The sequence below is a fragment of the Oncorhynchus gorbuscha genome, linkage group LG06 (genome assembly GCF_021184085.1).
Source record: "Oncorhynchus gorbuscha isolate QuinsamMale2020 ecotype Even-year linkage group LG06, OgorEven_v1.0, whole genome shotgun sequence".
In the NCBI taxonomy this organism is placed as follows: Eukaryota; Metazoa; Chordata; class Actinopteri; order Salmoniformes; family Salmonidae; genus Oncorhynchus; species Oncorhynchus gorbuscha.
In genome coordinates, this window is record NC_060178.1 from 26,736,074 (window position 1) to 26,755,039 (window position 18,966).

Consider the following 18,966-nt stretch of genomic DNA (forward strand, 5'->3'; position numbering starts at 1 on the left):
TTGAGTGGCCAAGTAGGCCGCATCCAAAAAGCCTCTGATTTATGTGGCTGAGGGGCTTCCATCCTTGGCCCACTGAGCACAGTGACTATCCGTCTGCATGACCAGCCTGATTGTTCCTCCCAGCCAGCTAGCAGCACTGACTAAAACCCAAATCACACGGAGAGACACCGTCAACGGCGTCCAAATTTGCACACAAGAGTAGAGCGCGTCGGGCCTCCCGAGTGGCGGTCCAGGGCACTGCATCGCAGTGCATGCTGTGTCACTACAGATTCTGGTTCCGACAATTGGCCCAGCGTCGTCCGGGTTATGGGAGGGTTTGGCCCGGCTGGGATGTCCTTGTCCCATCACGCTCTAGCAACTCCTGTGGCGGGCCGGGCGCATTCCAACACATTGGTGCGGCCATCGCCTCTCCTGAGTCCGTACGGGAGTTGCAGCGATGGGACAAGACTAACTACCAATTGGATATCACGAAATTTGGAAGAAAAGGGGGGTAAAACACAGATTTTTAAAGAGTGAAGAGTGTCAATTCACATTCAGTGCAGAGCGTATGCCAACTTAATTGTCATAAGAATCCATAATAAACAGTTTATTTATTAAGTTCGCTATGTAGCCCTTGTGAATTATTGTTGTGTTCCTTTGACTCACCTTATATGTCCTACGGGAGCCACTGTACCTGCCTGCTCTAAACAATTGTTATGTTAGCTCACAAATGTTTATGAGGACAGTTGTAGAGAATAAACCCGAGCAGTTTATAAAGAATTTAGCCAGTCTCGTTCTTTCTACTAACAGTATTCTCTCTTGAAATCGGAGTTCCTGGAGTTTCCTAGCTGTAGCCTGCCTAGTCTATATGCCTGTGATCGAAATCAACACATCTAGGCATAACATTATTGTTTTCAAATATGTATTATTGGCACTGGCAGTATTATTATCAACAATAAATAGACACGTTTTATCTATACATGTCACAATTCCAGACGTAACAATGCCTACTTTCTGGCAATTTATCCGATCATTTTACCAGCATTGCTTTGCGTAGCTGCGTTGACACGAGAAAAATAGACCTGCTTTCTAATCTGACGCTCTATGATGCTATTGACGCGCGGACCTCTTGTTTTCTATCCTTCACTACCGTGCATTCTAATTCCAGCATGTTCACGTGCATAAAAACATAAACGTTGAGTTTGATTTGGGCTTAACACACACCATCCCATATGAAACGTCATAACCTTTCCACATGGAAAGGGGTCAACAGGAAACAAAATGTTTTGCTCAGTTACTGTTACTTTTGGTCGGTTATTGTTTTACTATGCAACTTTATTCCTGTCATCTTCCTATCTTAAAACCTTTACTATCTCTCACAAAAATGACCATTACACTGACAGAACTCTGGAGAAGGGGGCATGTCTTGATTTTTGAATTATTATTGTAGGCTTCTATTTAGTACTATAATATATATTCAATTTGTCTCACAACCTTCTTGAAAATTACAAACATAATGGAAAAGTACCTTAAGGCCAAATGGAATAATAATGAAAAGAATCATTCTTTCATTATGCTGTCTAGACTCAGGATCGACATTGAATTGAATGAGAAAGACAAGATTTCTAAATTTTCTTTGACGTAAGTACTATGGCTTAACCCACAATTATAAATCACTTATCAATTATTTGACCTCAACACAACAGCAGAGATGTACAGTGGAACCACTCTGAAAGCCACATGCAGCATAAGAATGTGTGGAGTGTGAAAATGGGTCTCATTGTGCTGGCTGATTGGGCGTCAGAGTGACCTCTTGTGATAGCGCTGTACAGTACTATTGCTAGCTAGCCTGCTACTTAGTTACTGTGTGAATGACACCAACCCTGACTGGTGTGGCTCCTCAGTGTAATGGCCCATCTCTGGATGGCTTTCTTCTTTGATTGAGGCAGGGATGTAGCATTAGTTCCATTGAGTGAGTCGACCATCTGCCTGGCATTAACCCCAGAACCCTCCTTCTCTTTACAGGCTGGACAATTTGCTTAATATGGCCTATGGCGTAAAGAGGTAATTAAAACTTCACTGAATGCCAGATGTCCATGTTGACAAAATTATTTATCTCTTGTTTTCTTCATTTTTGGAAGTCACTTGCATTCGATTCAGTTCAAGGTTATTCTGCGTTGATTTTTTTTTTGGTTTTCTTTAGCCTTGTTTAATTTGAATCCACCAACCACTAGTCCAAAAGGAAAACAGTGGTATTTTGTTTTCTAATGTTCAATTTGCTTTGTATGATGATTGCTGACTTTTACGTTCCGATGCTTTGGATAGTTTATGTGTATATTTCTGTTCTCTTGTGTGTAGCTCTTGTTTTCAGGTGTTGTTTTCTACCAGATTCAGGTACTCTAGCCTAACCTCTGTCCAGATCTAGATGTTACATTGGGATCAAGCTCAGTTTAGAATCACCTCATTTTAATGCTGTGAATCAGATTCACAGTATCAAACCAACCAATTCAATAGGATTTTGCCACCATTTTTGTAATAATACTTGTATTAGTATTACAATAGGTTATAACATCAGGCACAAGTAGTGATGGGTGTTGGGGTTAAGGGGTCAAGGCTAGAGACACCTGGATCCCTGCAGGAAACGTTGTTTCACTGAAGCCAGTTCGACTTCTGATCACCTCCTTTTGCTCATATCTTTTGCTTGTGCTGCTGTTGATGTTACATAAAGTGAAGCGGCTCTGAGACATGATATCAGCTGATGACATTTTGTTGCATGTTACAGTAATCAGTGAGTTCCTTTGAAAAGGCTGTGATCCCAGATGTAGCATGAAAAAAAGCAGCATTTTCTTTTTTCCATTTTTAAATGGAATGATTAAAAGGCTTGTTCTGTGATGAGGGCCAATCCCCTGAATTCCTCGGTTTCCATAATAGTGATAAGCATTCATTTCTGCTCGGCAGAATCAGGGAGCGAAGGCTCAACTATAACACAGTGACAGAATGATGCATGAGAAATCATCTTTAACACCTAGCTCTCCGTCAATGTCCCAGGCAGCAACTCATCTGTCTAGCATTCCTTGGGCGACGCATCACTATTTGTACGGGGGCAGGAAACAATTAATTCAGTTGAAGGGGGGTGCAAATTATCTGACCAAGAAAATTACCACAAAAATAAGAGAAAACATTTATGATATTTACTAATATGCTGCAGTGCCTGCTGGTTCAACAACACAGCACCAAGGCAAAAACTATTGAATATGTACAAACTGTCAAAGCAGTAGTGTTTGGAATACAGAAATCCAACAAGCCTTGCCTTGAGAATAGCCTCTTGCCTGCTAAGCACATGGTTTGAAGTGGTGATTAATGAACAAAGGCAAGTGTAGTAGTAGTAGTAGTAATAGTCAGTGTATTTTAGAAGTGAACAGTACAAGGTGGAGGTGGGAGCTAGGGGAGGGTGGGATCACTGCAGGTCAGCCTCCTTGTTGCTATGCAACTCCTCTATAGAAGATCAACACAGTGTGTTTGTATTTGCCCTGGTAGACACTACTGTAGTCTCCTCTGTGGCTCTGTTAGCCAGCCTGCTTGTCTCTCACCCTCACACACGCCTGCATTAACATCCAAATGACCATGAAGGTGTTATTTCTCCCAGACAAAGAAATCAGAATAGAATGTGTTAAAAAAAGGCCTTGAAGTGACTAGAAGTTCCCTTTCAGTCTGTCACTCGGTATAACATACTATGTGGAATCAACGATCAAATTCACCTGAAGAAAACAGAAATTGCGCCCAACGGGCCAATGGATGTGGTGCACACCCATGGAAACCCCACTTTCCTGGCTATAATACCAGGGCTCGCATTCATTTCCTCAATTCTTTCCTCTTCAGCTCGCTTGAAGGAAGAACGTGTCACACAATTTAGAAACTTTTCAAGCACATGAAGACTACGAGATTCAGCTCTGACTTAGGTGTCTGTTAGTGGGGAGAGAGTACTCGTCCCAATAGATGTTGCAAGTCTTGAGTCTTGGTTTTTCTGTTTGCTAAAAGCGGACTACTTTCTGCTCTGCTTGTGTAGCTAATGGTTCCTTGCTTGAGTAAGATGGCCGTTGGTAAGAGTACGTTCAAAAAGGCTAACCATCCGAGTTTGGACCTCTGATCTTTCCGTAGGGCATGTGGTTTCACAATGAAAATAAACGATACTCACGAGTGCTGTCCTGTTTGCCTGGGGTGAAAACACGCTCAGGAGGCTTTGGCTCGGATCAGTTCATGTGACTATTGTCTCCGGCTGGGTTCAACTTCCATTGGCCGTCGAGCTGACTTTGTGATAAAAATTGGGGCTGCTGGCGAAGGGTGTGCTGGTCAAGCGATCTCTGGAATGTGGTTGTCTGAGGTCAGGAGAGAGTAGCAGCGGTGGTCTGAGTTTACTGGGGTGACATTTAAGCCGAGTTAGGCTCATTCCGGCTTCTCTGGCAGTGGTCAGAGTCCAGATTCCGGGGATGATATACTATCCCTGGTTGGCTCTGGAGGGTTTTCAGAGTGCAAATCGGATGATATCAGTCCGGGGCAGCCTAAAGCCATTGGATTCGGCGGGGAGAGTGAACCATTGGTGGTTAATCCACCTTTGATGTAGATGTGTCGTAGAGCGGCAAATCACCTGGGGGTGGATTTGCCATCTTCTCCCCCGCACCAGAGTTCCTCCGGGTTTGGGGGGAGGTATTTACTTCCTGTCCCTGCAGCGGTGAAGTGTTGCTTACCCCTGTTTAAAGATTTTGCTGATGATTTAAAGGCGACCTGGGATTCCCCTCATTCAGCCAGACTGGTGCTACCAAGTTATTGGGGGTTAAGAAATGTAGAGGGTATGAGGTGGCGGGTCTCATTTGAACACCACCAATAGATTGAAAGCTGGCGAGTTACTTAGCTCCAGAGGCTAACAAGGGGGAAAATCCTAGCAGGTGCTTCCGAATTAACAGCGCCAGTTCTCAGCAGATCAGCTGGAAAAAATGTCCCAGGCTGAGGGTGTAGAAGCCCGGTCTTTGAAATTGGTCACAAGGCTTTGCATCCTCCTCCTTTTCGTGGCGTCATTACGTCAATGGTCCCCAAAGTTCTAGGGCCTGTCTTGAGACGCTAGGACCTTGTTCAAAGCAGGCTTTTCGGCTGGTCCCTGTGTCAGAAGTACAGAGTGGTTGATACAGCTGGTGCTTTTTAGTTCCCAAGAGCAATGGAACATGGCGTCCCTGGACAAGGTTTCATGCTCACACTTCGCAGTCGGCGCATCCCTGCGATTGGTTCACGTCCATAGATCTGAAGTAGAGGTCGACCGATTATGATTTTTCACCACGATACCGATTATTGGAGGACCAAAAAAAATGAAACTGATTAATTGGCCGATTTAAATAAATAAAAAGTCTTTGTAATAATGACAATTACAACAATACTGAATTAACACTTATTTTAACTTAATATAATACATAAATAAAATCAATTTAGCCTCAAATAAATAATGAAACATGTTCAATTTGGTTTAAATAATGCAAAAACAAAGTGTTGGAGAAGAAAGTAAAAGTGCAATATGTGCCATGTAAGAAAGCTAACGTCTAAGTTCCTTGCTCAGAACATGAAAACATATGAAAGCTAGTGGTTCCTTTTAACATGAGTTTTCAATATTCCCAGGTAAGAAGTTTTAGGTTGTAGTTATTATAGGAATTATATGACAATTTCTCTCTATAGCATTTGTATATCATATACCTTTGATTATTGGATGTTCTTATAGGCACTTTAGTATTGCCAGTGTAACAGTATTCTTCCGTCCCTCTCCTCGCCCCTACCTGGGCTCGAACCAGGAACACATCCACCCAGCCACCCGCGTTACCCATGCAGAGCAAGGGGAATAACTACTCCAAGTCTCAGAGCGAGTGACGTTTGAAACGCTATTAGTGCGCACCCCGCTAACTATCCAGCCATTTCACATGGGTTACACCAGCCTAATGTCGGGAGTTGATGGGCTTGAAGCACAGCAAAGAGCTGCTGGCAAAACGCACTAAAGTGCTGTTTGAATGAATGCTTACTAGTTAACAGCGCAAAGGGCGCTACATATCAATTACCAAGACCTACTGACTGTTTTGCTATTGCTGAGGCATTCCCTTCCGATGTTGGAGGGACAACATGTGTTGGTAAGGTTGGACATCAGGATGGCGCTGGCGTACATCAGCAGGCGGTGGGAACGTGGTCTCTCTCTTTGGCCTTTATCTGTGACTGTAGTTGCGGGTAAGGATGTCTGTGACTGTAGGTGTGGGTAAGGATGACTGAAACAGAGAATTTTACCATTAACAGGGAATTTATTCCTTCACACAGTAATTTTGGGGAAAGGGGCTGAATGGAACCAAAGCAAAGAAAGTTCAAGTTAAAGAGCCCCATCTCCTACCTATCCACAACTTACCTAACTAGCACCACCTGGCGCACTAACCAAAATACAGGGGATGGTCTGCCCAGGTCTTACCTAGTGTGCATAGACAAAGTATATACTACGGGTATATGTATGCCCTCAGGCCTCTTGCCTAAGCACTCCCAAGGTTCCTTCCCTTCCCCCCCGGGAACAATTGGAAGAATAATACAAAACCATTTCAATAATCAAAAACACTGCATCCTATTGACACCCACATACCTCAGAAGTAGCAGACAGCTGTACGAGAGGGTGGGGTCAGAGGGCGGGGTCAGCTCCAATCTGCAATGGGGCCGACCAATCAGTTGCTTGGGGGAATCCAGGAAGCCATTTCCTGAAATACATACACATACATACAAACCCACAACAACACAGAAACTTGGGAATGTAACACGCCCACCCCAAACCCAACACGCTTCCCCAGTTACTAAACCCGTGATAGAGCGTCAGCAACCACATTCGTCAAACCCTTCACATAATGAATCTTTACATTGTATCCTTGTACAATCAGAGCCCACCGCATAAGTCGGCGGTTCTGATTGTACATTTGCTTCAAAAACACCAAAGGATTATAGTCTGTGAAGACCAGTACAGGCAAGGCACTGGAGCCCACATATACCTCAAAGAACTGTAAGGCTAGCAATAAAGCCAGCGTCTCTTGTTCAATAGTGGAGTACTTTGACGGACACGAGTTGAACTTACGGGAGAAGAAACTGACGGACCAATCCATTCCCTCTTCATCTTCCTGCAAGAGAACCACACACACCCCCACTATACTAGCATCTACGTCCAATTTATTAAGGTTTATTAAGGAGTCAGCAAACACTTGGGCACTACAAAGTAGTGCTTTGTCAGACTCAAAAGCATAGTTACAGTCCTGGGACCACTTATATGGTACTTTGGGACTAAGCAGAGATGTAACGGGAGCTACTACCGCCGAAAAATTCTTACAGAATGTACGATAGTACCCTACCATCCCCAGGAATCTGCTCAACTGGCGGCCAGTCGTGGGGGTAGGAAAAGTAACAATTGCTTCCAGTTTGTCAGTTACTGGGCGCACTTTACCTCATCTCACCTGCTTCCCTAAGTAAGTCACAGTAGCCTTCCCAAACTCACACTTGGCCAAATTGAGGGTTAAATAAGCATTCTCCAACCGCTGAAACACACTTTTCAAGGTGGCGAGATGATCAGACCAAGTAGACAAATGAATCACAACATCGTCAAGGTAAGCAGTAGAATTTGGCACATCCGCGAACACAATGTTAACTAGGAGTTGAAAAGTACCAGGTGCATTACACATTCCAAAGGGCATCACAGTGTATTGTACGAAGTTATCAGGCGTAACGAAAGGTGAGATGTCAGAAGCTCGAGAGGTCAGAGGCACCTGCCAATAACCTTTTAGCAAATCTGACTTACTAACGTAAGCAGCAGAACCAATTCTATCAATGCAGTCATCTAAGTGAGGTAATGGAAAATAATCTGTCTTTGTAACTGCATTTACGCGATGATAGTCCATACATAAGCAGGACGTGCCATCAGACTTATGAACAAGAATACATGGGGAACTCCAGGAGCTGTTACTGGGTTTTGCCATGTCATTCTGTAATAAATAAGCTACCGCACTTTTCATTACTTCCCTTTTCTTCACATTAACCCAACCCGTCCTCCTTATCCTGTTCTGTTAACATGACACACACGGGAAGAATGCCTATGGTCTTTATCACATAATTGGTGTCACTGAGTTTATTTTCCACAAGATATGGCCCAGAAAAACGTGCCGACAGAGATGAGCCAGGGATTGGCAACAAAACTAAGACTAACGCACAAACGTGCAGCCTCTCCCGCATCTTACTGACATAATCGAACACATTTTTAGCGGCGCTACTGGGTGTAGGAGATAGTATGTGCTCCTTAAAAACTTTTAGCGGACTCTGTGGGGTGTGTCCAAACACAAGGTCTGCAGGGCTGAACCCTAAGGACTCTTGTATTGTTTCCCTGATAGCAAATAGGACAAAGGGCACGCCCTCATGCCAATTAGTACTGGTATCCATGCAATACTTGCATAGCATCGCCTTTAGCATCTGATGCCAGCGTTCAAGGGCCCCTTGACTCTCCGGATGATACTGATGGGAAATACACAGTGTCTTTAACACATTTGAGAACAGTTATGACATAAAGTTGGTTCCCTGATCAGTTTGGATTACTTTAGGGAGTCCAAACCTAGAGAAGAACTTCACTAGTGCCTTCACCACAGTCTTAGCCGTTATAGTACTGAGAGGGATAGCCTCTGGGTATCGAGTAGCACTGCACATTATTATTAGTAAGAACTGGTTAACTGACCTGGTTTTCGGCAACGGGCCTACACAATCGATTATCACTCATTCAAACGGTTCCCCCACCACAGGAATCGGGCAGAGCGGCGCACAAGGAACTGTTTGAATCACTTTCCCAGTGAGTTGACATACATGACATGTTTTACAAAATTGGACCAAGTCAGACTTCAAACCTGGCCAGAAAAAAAGTTGAAGTACTCGGTTATAAGTCTTCGTGATCCCCAAATATCCGGACCGCGCCTGGTCATTGGCGAGTGAGAGCATATGCTGTCAGAACGGTGTAGGAACAACCACTTGACACACTTCACTCCAGTCATTAACGGTGTCATGAGCTGCCCATTTATGCATCAAAACTCCTGCTTCCATAAAGTAGGCAGTCTCCTTAGTTTTAGCTTCCTCAGTGGAAATTACCGATGCAAAACACTTGTGAAGACTGGTGTCTCCTTTTTGACATTCAATCACCTTCTCGGGGGTGACAGACAAAAGAATAACATGTAATTGGGACACGATTTCGCTTTCCTTTGCCTTAGTTTTTACGGGGGTAAAAACTGTCGGCCCTGCAGCAGGAATACTCGGTTTATTGTCTTCTACCTCAACATTCTCAAAAATGGAACTAGACAAATCCACCACATCTCCCAGCTTGCGAGATTGTACCCTCAACACACAAGCAGGGAAAAGGTGGAAATGCTTGAACCAATTTATCATCTGCAGTTTTGATTTCTGGGTTGTCTACTACTTCTAACACAAGAGTGACGTTACCACCAGCAATATAGTTCCCTAGTAGTAATGTGACTCCTTTTACTGGCAGTGTGGACTCTACACCAACACGGAAACGTCCTGATACCAAGTCTGACACTAAGTGGACCCAGTGTAATGGTACAGGTACGGTTTTTGTCTCTATACCCTGTAGTATGACATGCGAGCCAAAATACGTTTTAGGAGACCAGGGTAAAGCATCATTGACTCTTCACTATTATTATACAATGTAGAAAATAGTACAAATAAAGAAAACCCCTGGAATGAGTAGTTGTGTCCAAACTTTTGACTGCTACTGTATTTTGGCATCGCGTCGTCAAGGGGTTTGGGATCACTAAAGAGCATTACTGAATTGAGGAAATTAATGCGGGCCCCTGTATTATAGCCAGGAAGGCGGGGTTTCTGAGGGCGGGCTTGGCATCCATTGGCCAGTTGGGCATGATTTCAGTTTTCAGGTGAGTATGATTTGTTGTTGACTGCCCATAGGTATGTTATACCCCGTTCCCTCCTTCAGGGGACAGTGGTTATATTCATAACTGTATGTTTTTAGATCTCTAGTGAAGGGAAGACTTGCTGTTAAAAATATTCATTTGAGACAGGGTGATGGATTTTAAAAATATATATATTATTTTATATTTATTTAACTTGGCAGTTAAGTTCAAATTCTTATTTACAAGATAATGACCGGCCAAGCCCAGACAACACTGGGCCAATTGTGCACCACCCTAGGGGACACCCAATCACAGCCAGTTGTGATACAGCCTGGAATTGAACTAGGGTGTCTGTAGTGACACCTCAAGCACTGAGATGCAGTGCCTTAGACCGCTGCACTTTGTTCGTATTGCTACTGGTACTGGGCTGTAAAGGGCTTCCATTTTCCATTTGGTTTTCTCCTTCCTGAATAAGGAGGAGGCTTCTCTGAGGCAGCTGCAGTAAAGCGGAAATCTCAATTAAAGCATACCCAATAATGCTTATAGTCATTCCTACAGAGGTGGCATAAGAAATTAACCTTTTATACAATTGAACTTTTATTTAAAGTGGCAATTTCCTTTAAGCAGAAAGGCAGTAAGTGAAGTCAACTGAGCATTCAAATCTCTGTATTGCAAAAAGGGAAAAGATTACAGGGCGAATAAGAGCAGATTTACTTGGTTGCATACTCAATATCTGATGAATTGAAAAATGTTTTAATTCAGCAAGTTCCTGCAATTTAGTCCCCAATAGAGGCACTCAGGGAGACAGAAGGAGAAAAGCTTCCCTTGTGCCTCTCTCCCTCGTATGCTGCTGCTGGAGACATTTCCCAGCAGGCCCCCGCAGAGCAGTCAGCCTTGAGAAGAAGCCGCTCAGTCAATAGCGAGGAGCGATAGAGGGGAGATAGTCTAGCAGGAGGATACTGTACACAGACAGACATAACCACAGTGCATTGTGCACTGGATAACACTGGTAATAATACATGTTGGATGGATAGGAAGGCTAGAGCTGTTGGTTGGCACTGTATGTACTGAGGGCTGGTTGGAGGTAGTTATAAAGACTTAAAACCAATACAGTAGATGCTTGAGTTTGGTTTCACTTTGGACACTTGGAGGGGAACTTGAGTGTATAGGGAAATGGCTTGTCCTACAAGCTCAGAGCTTGCAAATCCATGCACATGCAGTGGGTTTCCTATTTCTCTCAATTTGACATTTGTTTCACTTAACATTGTGCTCTTTATCTCCCTCCCTATTTCTCTCCCTGTCTATCTTGTGGTGCAGGTTTTCTCCTATCACCATTGACAGCATGACGAGCCTGGTGGGCATGAACATCCCTGGCCACACAGGAACTGGCTGGTGCATCTTTGTCTACAACCTGTCTCCAGACTCTGACGAGAGTGTCCTGTGGCAGCTGTTTGGGCCCTTCGGAGCGGTCAACAACGTCAAGGTCATCCGCGACTTCAACACCAATAAGTGCAAGGGCTTCGGCTTCGTCACCATGACGAACTACGACGAGGCGGCTATGGCCATCGCCAGTCTTAATGGGTACCGGTTGGGCGACCGCGTCTTGCAAGTCTCATTCAAGACCAACAAGACCCACAAGTCCTGAACCCCTCCTCACTCCAAATCCCCTGTCACCACCATCACCCTTATAGTCGCCCAACACAGCAACTCTCCAACAGGAACACAGCAAACAAACAAACAAAAAAGAACTAGAAACGGCTTATAATATAGCTTTGGACCTATAAGCCAATGTTGCCTAAGTATTACAAAATGAAAGATAAAAATCTCCATAATTTGGGAATCCCTGTGATAATACAGGATTCCTGTTGTATATCCTTTCTGTTCTTGTGATTGTTAAATGATTTTCTCTTCTATGTAAACAGTAGCAAAACCAGTCCCCTTATTTCAAAGAAGAGAATATCCTTTTTAGATTGAACTTTCTTGTTCTTGATTCAGGATTTCTTTCTTTTTTAAATCCGGATCCACTGTCGTTAGAATTATGCCTCCCTGACAGAAGAAGGGAAGGGGCTCTTTTTTAAATTGGTGACCATTCATTCATTTGTTGTGTATATTAAAAACCCCTATAAATTCTAAGGGATTACACAATCCTGTTTTCTCTGATGCAGAAAAAAATTATATAAAAAAATAATGTTTTGTATTGCAAACAAAACATGTCTTTCCTCACTGGGGTTTGGGAGATCGGGAGAGGGAGGGGATGGGTTAGCTTTCCTGGTGACACGTTAAGTGATTTAAAAAACACAATTGCCAAAGAGAAAATCTCTTTGCTTGAAAATGCATTTAGAAAAATAAAAAATAAAGAGAAGAAAATCTATTTTTATAATATGATAATTAAAATAAGAATTATTGAAGAATTTTTACAAGAATCTGGATTTGAAAAAATAGAAAAATATTTTGACTGGCTAATTAGAGGGTGGGGGGAGGGATGTGCGCCACCTTGTCTTGTTCGTTCTGCAGTGGTACTTTTTAGGATCAAAGATTGTTTGTTTTTAGGAGAAATTGATTGGCGATGATTTTGTAGATGGAAGGTTTTGTCATGGGATGCAAATTGAGGCAGATGATCTTCGTAATTTTTCATAGTGCGTAATTATTCAACAGCGATACCCAAAAGGGAAGGGAAAGAGGTCTTTCAAGGCCTAACCATCCTCACAGTCCGGAGCCCAAAGCAAGAAGCATTGTCCACTTGTTTTCTTTTTGTCAGTCTATGGGATATCAGTAATGACTATATACACATCTATCCATTTAGAAAACCTACATTATCTATTGATTTCTTTGCTATCATTTTGTGGAATTTGAAAAGAACGTCCTTTAGCGATCAACAGTAGGTGCTATATTACATGATTCACGTATCTTAAATATCCAAGTTTGTTGTTCTATGTGTTGTTTAGAGGAAAAAAATACTTTGATGCTGACATTGAATTGAGCTGCTGTTCTTTTTTTATTTTTATTGTTGGCCCCATCTGGTTAGATTATTCCTTGCTGAAAAACCAGATGACGGACTTTGGGCCATGTAAGAATCACTTAAAACAGTTTTCTTTTGGCTTGCTGACTTTTAGGTTACTTGCTGAGTGTGAAGCATTGTCAAAATTCTATAATAATTAGCTAGTTATGTTAGTCTAGATATTTGTTTCCTCAAAGGATCTATTACAACGGTGTCTTTATTTGTCGTGTACAAATAGATAATATATAGTCTACATTTGTTTTACAATATCTATATCTATATGAGTTGTCACTGTTTTTTGTTTTAGCTTGTCTTTTTCATATGACAACTTTATGAAGTGATGGTTCAGTTACTTAGAAAACTCGTGAGGAATCCTGTTTAATATGTTGTCATGTCGCTTGTGGGGGGAAAAAAAACGTTTTGGATTACATTTTTGTTAACTACCGCGGCAAAAGTAATTTAACAAAGCTTATAAAATAACGTATTTATTCATTATTTATTGATTGTTTCATTGCTTCAACTATTTATTTATTTCTATTAATGATTTATTTATTTTGGTATTTATTTGTTCGGTCTGTGTATTTACGTGATTCTGGTACAGGGAGGGAGGACGTTTCTGAGCAAAAGGGAACCAAGCGACTAGGGGAGAGGCTCTTCCGTTAGTCCACTGCACTGAGAACTTTTAGTACGTTTGTGCTTTGTACCGATATATCAAAATTACAATATAAAAAAATCCAAAAGTTGAAAACTAAAAAAAATGTCAAGAGGGTTGGTGACGCTCTTCCCTTATTACTAGAAACAGTTACTCGCTATGCATAACCTAGTTGATAGTTAAATTTGCTATTGCTTTTTTCTTGTCTTGTTAAACAAAATCTTTAAATCTTTTTCAATACAGTTTAGTCTTAATATAATGTTATAACAGTTGTTCTGGTTCAATATAACCTGTGATCAGTTTGTGTCGTTTTAAAGCCACTCCGCACCCTCTCTCCACACTACCGCTTTGTGATGAAACTTTATGCAAAAATGTGGGTCTGAAGCATAGTTTTCAGTTTTCAAACATTTTATAACATCCAATTTTGGAAACTCGGGCACATGAATTTGATGAGCAAATAAATGTCCATTGTATTTGAGGGTCATTCATTGCACTTGAGTAATCAGTCAATTCACCTAAGAGTCAAAACTTATTTTTAGAGAATCATCATGTTTGAAAGTTACATAAGAACATCTCTTTAAAGAGATCTTGAACATTGCACACTAACTGTACTTATGGCAGTTGTTGCAATTTAAAAAGACTGAAGGTATTTCATGGATTGTACCCATTCTATATTTTATATACTATAATATTATATATATTTTGAAAGGTAAAGGTCGGGAATGGTTCCAGAAGTACTGAATTGGATTTTGTTGAACCAGAAAACATGAGGTGTAGGGACATTATAAACACTTTGACATGCATATACATACTCTCTCATAAACCACGTCTTAGGCAGCCCATCTGACATCATCCAACCACTATACGGTTCTGACCTCAGAACACCAACAGACCCCTTTTCATGCTCCAGAGCTGTTGGGAGCTTGAATTATGCAACAACCCCAGTAGAATGTCGTTCTGATGTGTGAACATATTTCCTATGTCTTTTAAACTCTTATGATGTGTGCCTGTGTTCTGTCTAGACCCTCTTGTGCGTCAGTGTGTTCATGTGTGTGTGTGTGTGTGTGTGTGTGTGTGTGTGTGTGTGTGTGTGTGTGTGTGTGTGTGTGTGTGTGTGTGTGTGTGTGTGTGTGTGTGTGTGTGTGTGTGTGTGTGTGTGTGTGTGTGTGTGTGTGTGTGTGTGTGTGTGTGTGTGTGTGTGTGTGTGTGTGTGTGTGTGTGTGTGTGTGTGTGTGTGTGTGTGTGTGTGTGTGTGTGTGTGTGTGTGTGTGTGTGTGTGTGTGTGTGTTTGTAAGGGTGTTTGAAACATGGGGCTGTGTCACCTCGGTCTATGTCCAACCCCTATGGCTCACACCATCCCCTGTAGCGCCTTATAGTGGCAGCCTGCCAATAGGAAATCAACAGCCAGTAGTGTAGGAGGGAAGGTAAAGAGAGGAACAAGGCTCTTGTCATTTTTTATTTTCTCCTCAAATGTGTTTGTTTACTATCTGAAAATCTATTAACTATCTTTAAAGACAAAAAATAAGAAAAAAGTTCACAGGGCCTTTACTGGTCCCTCTTACTTATGCTATCACTTATCGATTATTGATTATTGTTATTATTATTATTATTGCTGTTATTCTTAGTATTCTTAATCCAATTACTGCGATGAATGACTTCATGTTATCCTTGCTAGTTTAGGTAATTTCTGAAACTGGAAACAAAATAAAAATCTTGCTGTAAATGTTATTTTTTTTCTCATAAAACTGTTGTGTTTGAATTATTTGTACTTTTGAATGTTGGGACAATAAAATGAGGTGTTGAAGAGCTTTGTTGTTTCTTCTCGTAAATGGCGTTATTACATTATCAACACTCACCTTTTAGAAGCAGAATCATGTAGGATTAGAAGCTAGATCCTGCAGATCCAGAGTGATGTATCAGTAAAGCTTCACATAACTCCTGCCTTGGTTATACAAAATATCTATTTCAATATAGATTTCATAGAGAATTATTCACGGCTCAATATAAAATGTCACTATCATAATTCATGACTGCTTCGTCTCTTTCTCAAACACTCGAAACCCTGGCATTTTGAATACCATGAAATACAGTATATTGATATAGTAATAAAATACATGGATTAATTCAATGTCTGAGACAGTTATATAATACCCAGTCAGGTTGCACGTGGAGAAGTGCACTTGTGAAATAATAGTGCCCCTTGCATACCTGCTAAAGTATTTTAACATCAGAGATGATCACAATTGTAAATGAGTACTTGTTCTCAACTTGCCTACCTGGTTAAATAAAGGTGAAATAAAAAAACACAGCTCACATTGTTTGACACTGATGTACAAACTACAGAAATATAGCTCAACCTTCAGGGCTGGATAACCGATCGGGCTCCCAGATAGCATATGATAGTTAAATGCTTAGAATTGCAGGGAATTCGCTTCAAAACTGCTAAATGTTCTCTTAGTCTCATGTGGGAAAAAATAGAATAGCAGGAAATGGTTTTAAACTACACATTTTCTCTCCGCCTGATGGCAAAATGTGGAAAAAAAGCACGAGATGAGCTAATAAACCATTGTTTTTTTCTCTGCACCATGGCAAAATGTGTTGAAATATAGTAAGATAGATGATTCCCCAAAAAAGGTTGGTGCCCCGGGGCCCTAAATGCAAAAGTCTGGCCATGCCACTTTCCAGCAACAATAATCTTTTAAATAAAAACAAAGGCCATTATGGCTTCTGAGCAGATTATGGATGTAAGCAGCGCTGTCCAGACAGCCTTGTGTTTTCCAGTTGTTAGTGGTTTAATGAGGCAGGAATCCCATCAAGGCCGGGTTCTGAAAACATGAGTCACTCTGGTCCACTGCTCTAGAGTCCCCTTAAAAGCTGCCCTCAGTCTCTGCCTTTAGCCTACTGATGGAATAATCTGGGCCTCGTTTCCCAGAGCCTTCACACTGTTAAGATCATTGTTAGAACCTTCTTACTATGTACATTTAGTGGCCAGGGTGTTTCCAAGTGTCTTCGTTAGTAACGTGGCTCTTAAAAACCTTTGCCTAAAAATGCTGATTCTATGTTTAGTTAGATGGAGGGCAAACAAAATGTCTAACGATGCACTTTTTCATATCATGTTTGTCATGTTGGTTTTCAAATTTGGACTAACTTCTGTGATAACTTCAATTTAAACAGACAAATACACAGAGCTTATGATTTTTTGAGCAACAGCTTTCTCCACCGCCCGTATTCACAAAGCGTCTTCCGGGTAGGAATAGTGATCTAGGATCAGCTCCCCCTTGTCAATGTAATCCTTCATTGTGATATAAAAGGCCAATCTGATCCTAAAACCAGTACTTTGACTCTGAAATGCAATGTGAATACGGGCTCTGGTCTGAGTGCATGCTACTTTCTAGTGATCTAACTCTCTTCATTGGAAATGCAACAACACCAAAAACATGAATAAGAATTAGCCTAGTTAGTCAGTAACTTAGTTAACTAATGAAACACTAATGTAAATTTGAATAAGCCTATTCAACCATATTATACCAAAATTAGCGTACTTGCAGTGAAGTCTAGAGGGGCATTTTTCTTGTCATTTTTTCGCTCACCAGTGCAACAATAAACGAGCAGGGGAATTAACTAGTTTGATTAAAAGTGTTCACAATTGTCAGTATTATACCGTAGCTAGCAAATATATAGTTGTTATTTTCTAGAAACCTAGATACAGTCCACTTAGCTAGCTACGGTGGTGAACTCAGACTGATGGTGGGGGTTAGGTAACGCTAGCTAACTTTCCCCCAGCAGTTTAAATCTACCCAGCTAGATAGATAATGATATTTTTTTATCAACAATTAGATGGCTATCTTAGCAAATATATTTTTTACCCTTTGCATCTGATAAAGCTTGCCAGTTGCTAGTAAAGTAGGATGAATAAGTTAGAAAACCAGCTCACAAGTGCATGCCTTTTACTAACAAAAATAATGTACACATATACAAGAGATGATAGCCTTCAAGCAGATCCTTTTAGTTTTATTCTAGGACTTCAGGCCCAGGAGAAAAAGCAACTTTTTTGTAGCCGGTGTCTTCACAGATGTCGTCCCAGTCAGCACCAGAGTCTTCACCTGAACGAACATCACAGGCAAAATCTCATGCACTTGGGGGGGGGGACATTGCTTACTAGCGTACGCGCTTCACACATTTCTTTCTTTATCAGCCCGGTGAATAAAAAATATAAATATATATTTCCTCCAACAAGGGGTGTATATTCTACTAATATTGGCAAATTTGACTTGCAACATGGCCTTTACGTTTACAAACAGTACTAAACCGTTTCTTGAACAAACTAGTTCTAAGTTGTAATGAGAACAAAGGCATTGTGGTGATACTGTATGTTCCCTGGATATCCCTCATCCCCTAAGGCTTCTCTTCTGATAGGTGGTGGTGTCATATAATCATGACTCTCCATTTTTATAAACCTCTGAGCACATCAAATCAAAGTTTATTTGTCACATGCGCCGAATTCAACAGGTGTAGGTAGACCTTACAGTGAAATGCTTACTTACAGGCTCTAACCAACAGTGCAAAAAAAGGTATTAGGTGAACAATATACCTATTGTAAGTAAGGAAATAAAAACAACAGTGAAAGACAGTGAAAAATAACAGTAGCGAGGCTGTATACAGTAGCGAGGCTATATACAGTAGCGAGGCTACATACAGGCACCAGTTGGTCATGCTGATTGAGGTAGTATGTACATGTAGATATGGTTAAAGTAACTATGCGTATATGATAAACAGAGAGTAGCAGTAGCGTAAAAGAAGGTCACACAATGCAAATAGTCCAGGTAGCCATTTGATTACCTGTTCAGGAGTCTTATGGCTTGGGGGTAACAACTGTTGAGAAGCCTTTTTGTCCTAGACTTGGCACTCCGGTACCGCTTGCCATGCAGTAGTAGAGAGAACAGTCTATGACTAGGGTGGCTGGGGTCTTTGACAATTTTTTGGGCCTTCTTCTGACACCGCCTGGTGTAGAGGTCCTGGATGGCAGGCAGTTTCGCCCCAGTGATGTACAGGGCCGTAAGCACTATCCTCTGGAGTGCCTTGCGGTCGGAGGCCGAGTAATTGCCGTACCAGGCAGTGGGGCGGCAGGGGTGGCAGGGTAGCCTAGTGGTTAGAGCATAGGACTAGTAACCGGAAGGTTGCATGTTCAAATCCCTGAGCTGACAATGTACAAATCTGTCATTCTGCCCCTGAACAGGCAGTTAACCGACTGTTCCTAGGCTGTCATTGAAAATAAGAATTTGTTCTTAACTGACTTTTCTAGTTAAATAAAGGTAAAATAAATAAAAGTGATGCAACCAGTCAGGATGCTCTTGATGTTGCAGCTGTAGAACCTTTTGAGGATCCAT

At 41.6% G+C, this 18,966-nt stretch overlaps 1 protein-coding gene across 10 annotated transcripts in view; it reads left to right on the plus strand.

Annotated features, from left to right (window-relative positions):
* Positions 1-14,734, plus strand: part of LOC124037768 (ELAV-like protein 4) — an 82,415-nt gene extending 67,681 nt beyond the window's left edge. For 4 of the 10 annotated variants that reach the window (XM_046352796.1, XM_046352798.1, XM_046352797.1 and 1 more), the window contains 2 exons: positions 2,005-2,043; positions 11,247-14,733. In XM_046352796.1, the coding sequence (XP_046208752.1) occupies positions 2,005-2,043; positions 11,247-11,574 (367 nt within the window). In that variant the 3' untranslated portion in view covers positions 11,575-14,733. Of the gene's footprint in view, positions 1-2,004; positions 2,044-11,246 lie in introns of all 10 variants that reach the window. The other 6 variants (XM_046352790.1, XM_046352791.1, XM_046352795.1 and 3 more) reach the window with 3 other exon arrangements.
* The last annotated feature ends 4,232 nt before the right edge of the window (positions 14,735-18,966 follow it).